This window comes from Eimeria mitis, genomic scaffold (assembly GCF_000499745.2).
Source record: "Eimeria mitis Houghton genomic scaffold, Emh_scaff1180, whole genome shotgun sequence".
Classification (NCBI taxonomy): Eukaryota; Apicomplexa; class Conoidasida; order Eucoccidiorida; family Eimeriidae; genus Eimeria; species Eimeria mitis.
The window spans coordinates 1,408-4,561 of NW_013568056.1; the positions used below are offsets into that span (position 1 = coordinate 1,408).

Consider the following 3,154-nt stretch of genomic DNA (forward strand, 5'->3'; position numbering starts at 1 on the left):
TCTCCCTCTTCTTTCTGCTGCACTGCAGCAACCCCCGCTGTCTCCTCTGTGGCAAAGCTAACACAGAGGTGTACATATAGATCCGGGGCTGCCGCAGCTGCTGCAGCACCTGCTGCAGCAGCAGCAGCAGCTGCTGCTGCACCTGCAATAGCTGCAGCAGCAGCTACACGGGTAGAGCCATCGACGTGTGGCTGCAGCCTTCGACTCATCCATCTCAGCGCACTGTTCATACACCATAAACCCCAAACCCTAAACCCTAAACCCTAAACCCTAGGGTCTCGGGTTTGCGTGCTGTATTTGTGTTTGCCTGGGTTGTCTTTTCTTGGTCTCCTCGGCGACAAACTAACGACAAGAAGACGACAGCTGCTGCTGCTGCTACCGCTGCTGCTGCTGCTGCTGCTGCTGCTGCTGCTGCTGTGTGGCTGTGAAGATGAGTACGAGGGGGAGGGCCCCCACCTATCTGGGGGCCCCCCCGCCAGAGGGTACTGACAGACGGGGGGCCCGCAACCGCTCCTCCTCTATGGTGGCCCCCAGCCAGGGGCCCCTGCTGAGCCACAGGGCCCGGTATCGTCAGGAGGAGACAACAAGCAAAGTGAGAGACAAAAGGAGACAAAAGGAGACAGAAGGAGATAGAAGGAGACAGTAGAGATGCAGCAGCTTATAGAGAGGCAGAGATAGACAGAGAGAGAGAGAAAGAGAGATATAGAAAGAGAGAGACAGAAAGGGGAGACAGAGAGACAGAGACAGAGGTACAGGGTAGAGAGAAAGAGAGAGACGGGGAGAGACAGAGAAGGGGAGACAGAGACAAAGAGAGAAAGACAGAGACACAGACAGAGAGAGAGAGACAGAGACAGACAGAGAGACAGAGACAAGTGTATTGACGGGGAAAGAGAGAGAGACAGAGAGAGAGACAGAGAGACAGATAAACATAAACCGAAACTATAAATATATAACCTAGTAGCAGCAATAGAGAGCCAGGGAAAAACGAGAAAATATAAATAAAATAAGAAGGAGACAGAAGATATGTTGCTGTGCCTTTCTTTGTGTCTCCTTGCTGCTGTCTCCTCCCCACTGTTTGCATCTATGTGTTATGTGTTGCTGCAGCGGAGCAGCAGCAAAAGCAGCAGCAGCAGCAGCAGCAGCAGCAGCAGCAGTAGCAGCAGCAGGTCTTCATCAGAGGAGGCCCCCTTAACTCCCCGCGGTAAGGTACCGCCGACCTCTTCGGGGGCCCCCGGGGCCCCCCCAAACGACTCTCCTACTTACACCATCTCGACAACAGCAGCAGCAGCAGAACCTCCTGCTGCTGCTGCTGCTGCTGCTGCTGCTGGCAGTCCTCCTGCATCTCCGGTGGAGTGGCAGCAAAGGGTCTCAGACTCCTGGCGCCAGCTCGTACCCAGTGGACAGGGGCCCCCAGGGCCCCCCCCAGGGGGCCCCCCAGGGGCCCGTCTGTACACTGCAGCAGGAAGGAGACAGACAGACCTGCTCGGTATGCAGGCGACAGACGCGCAGACAGAGACGGCCCCCTCAATGCGGGGCCCCCCTTGGGGGCCCCATTGGGGGCCCCCTGGGGGGCCCCCCGGGGGGCCCCCAGGAGGGTTAGCCAGCTCACAACAAGTAAATGGTGGTGGTCTGGCGGCATCCTATGGGAAGGGGTATCTGGGTCCCCCCCCTGGGGGGCCCCCTGGGGGGCCCCCCGGGGGCCCCTCAAGGGGCCCCCTGAGGAGCCCCAGGGNCCCCCCCCTGGGGGGCCCCCTGGGGGGCCCCCCGGGGGCCCCTCAAGGGGCCCCCTGAGGAGCCCCAGGGACTCTCTAGGACTGCCGCCTGTGCCGTTGAGCCCCCGCGACTTCTCTGTGAGCCGCCGCAGTTCACAGCAAGAGGGGCCCCGGCGAGGCAGCCTGGGGGCCCCCCAGGGTGTACAGGGGGAGAGCGGGGGGGCCCCTTGGGGCCCCCAAGTGAAAGCAGAGAAAGAAGGGGATCTGCTGCAGCAAGCAGCAGCAGCAGGACTCAGAGGGGTCCCGTGCCCGAGCTGCCGCTTCGTTGTGCCGCTGCAGCACATTGTGCAGTATGCAGACTGGCAGATCAAGCAGGGTGAGTAAGAACGTTGAAACCATTGGCTAGCTAGCTAGCTAGCTAGCTAGCTAGCTAGCTAGCTAGCTAGTTAGCTGGCTAGCTAGCTAGCTAGCTGGATAGTTGGGGTCATAGATGAGATATTCTCGTAGTGTACGGCAGCTGAAACTGCTGCAGGCGTTTGCTTGCCTCCGCTGGTTGCTGCACAGTTAGAAGCCTCACTAGCTAGCTAGCTAGCTAACTAACTAGCTTGCCTAGCTAGCTAGCTAGCTAGCTATCCAGCTGACTTGCTAGCTAGCTAGCTAGCTAGCTGTCTGGCTAGCTCACAGCCAGCGTGACATAAGCGCCTGATGCCCTTTCACTGTCTCTGTTTGTNGCTAGCTGTCTGGCTAGCTCACAGCCAGCGTGACATAAGCGCCTGATGCCCTTTCACTGTCTCTGTTTGTCTGCCTGCAGCGTTGCCCCTAGCGGGGGCTGTACGTAAGGGGCCCCAGGGGCCCCCGGCTTCTCCACACTGGGGGGCCCCCTCACCGAGGAGCCCCCCGTACCCTACGGGCAAGCCGACTGCAGCAGGAGCAGCAGCAGCAGCAGCAGCAGCAGGAGAAGCAGCAGGAGGATGGAGTGCTCCTCAATCGGTTGCTTTTGGGGCTCAGCAAGCTACAGGGGGGCCCCCCGTTCTTGGGGGCCCCCCTGTCTCTGGGGGGCCCCTCTGTGTCAACGGGGGCTGCATATGGGGCCGGGTACCCCCCTCCTTTCTCTCGAGCCCCTTCAATGTGCATTCATGGGCCCGCTGAGTGTTGGGGGCCCCCAGGGGCCCCCCAACTGTCTTGGGGGCCCCCAGGGGCCCCCCAAGTGTCTTGGGGGCCCCCAGGGGGCCCCCAACTGTTTTGGGGGCCCACAGGGGGCCCCCAAGTGTCTTGGCGGCCCCTAGGACAGCCAGGCAGACAGGCGGAGGCCCCAGGGGCCCCCTTGTAGCTGTATTGTTTGGGTGTATGTACACCTCAGACCCTCAGGTTGTTTATTATTTAGTTAGAGGGGGAGAGAGAGAAGGGTTTCGGTTGCAGCAAGTAAAGAAAAGAACAGCTTG

At 60.2% G+C, this 3,154-nt stretch overlaps 1 protein-coding gene across 1 annotated transcript in view; it reads left to right on the forward strand.

The window, feature by feature from the left end:
* Positions 1 to 1,083: 1,083 nt before the first annotated feature.
* EMH_0031230 (uncharacterized protein) overlaps positions 1,084 to 3,154 on the forward strand; it is a gene marked incomplete at both ends in the record, with an annotated part of 3,133 nt that continues 1,062 nt past the window's right edge. The window contains 4 exon segments of the mRNA XM_013494500.1: positions 1,084 to 1,486; positions 1,651 to 1,730; positions 1,734 to 2,088; positions 2,524 to 2,807. Coding sequence (XP_013349954.1) covers positions 1,084 to 1,486; positions 1,651 to 1,730; positions 1,734 to 2,088; positions 2,524 to 2,807 — 1,122 coding nt within the window.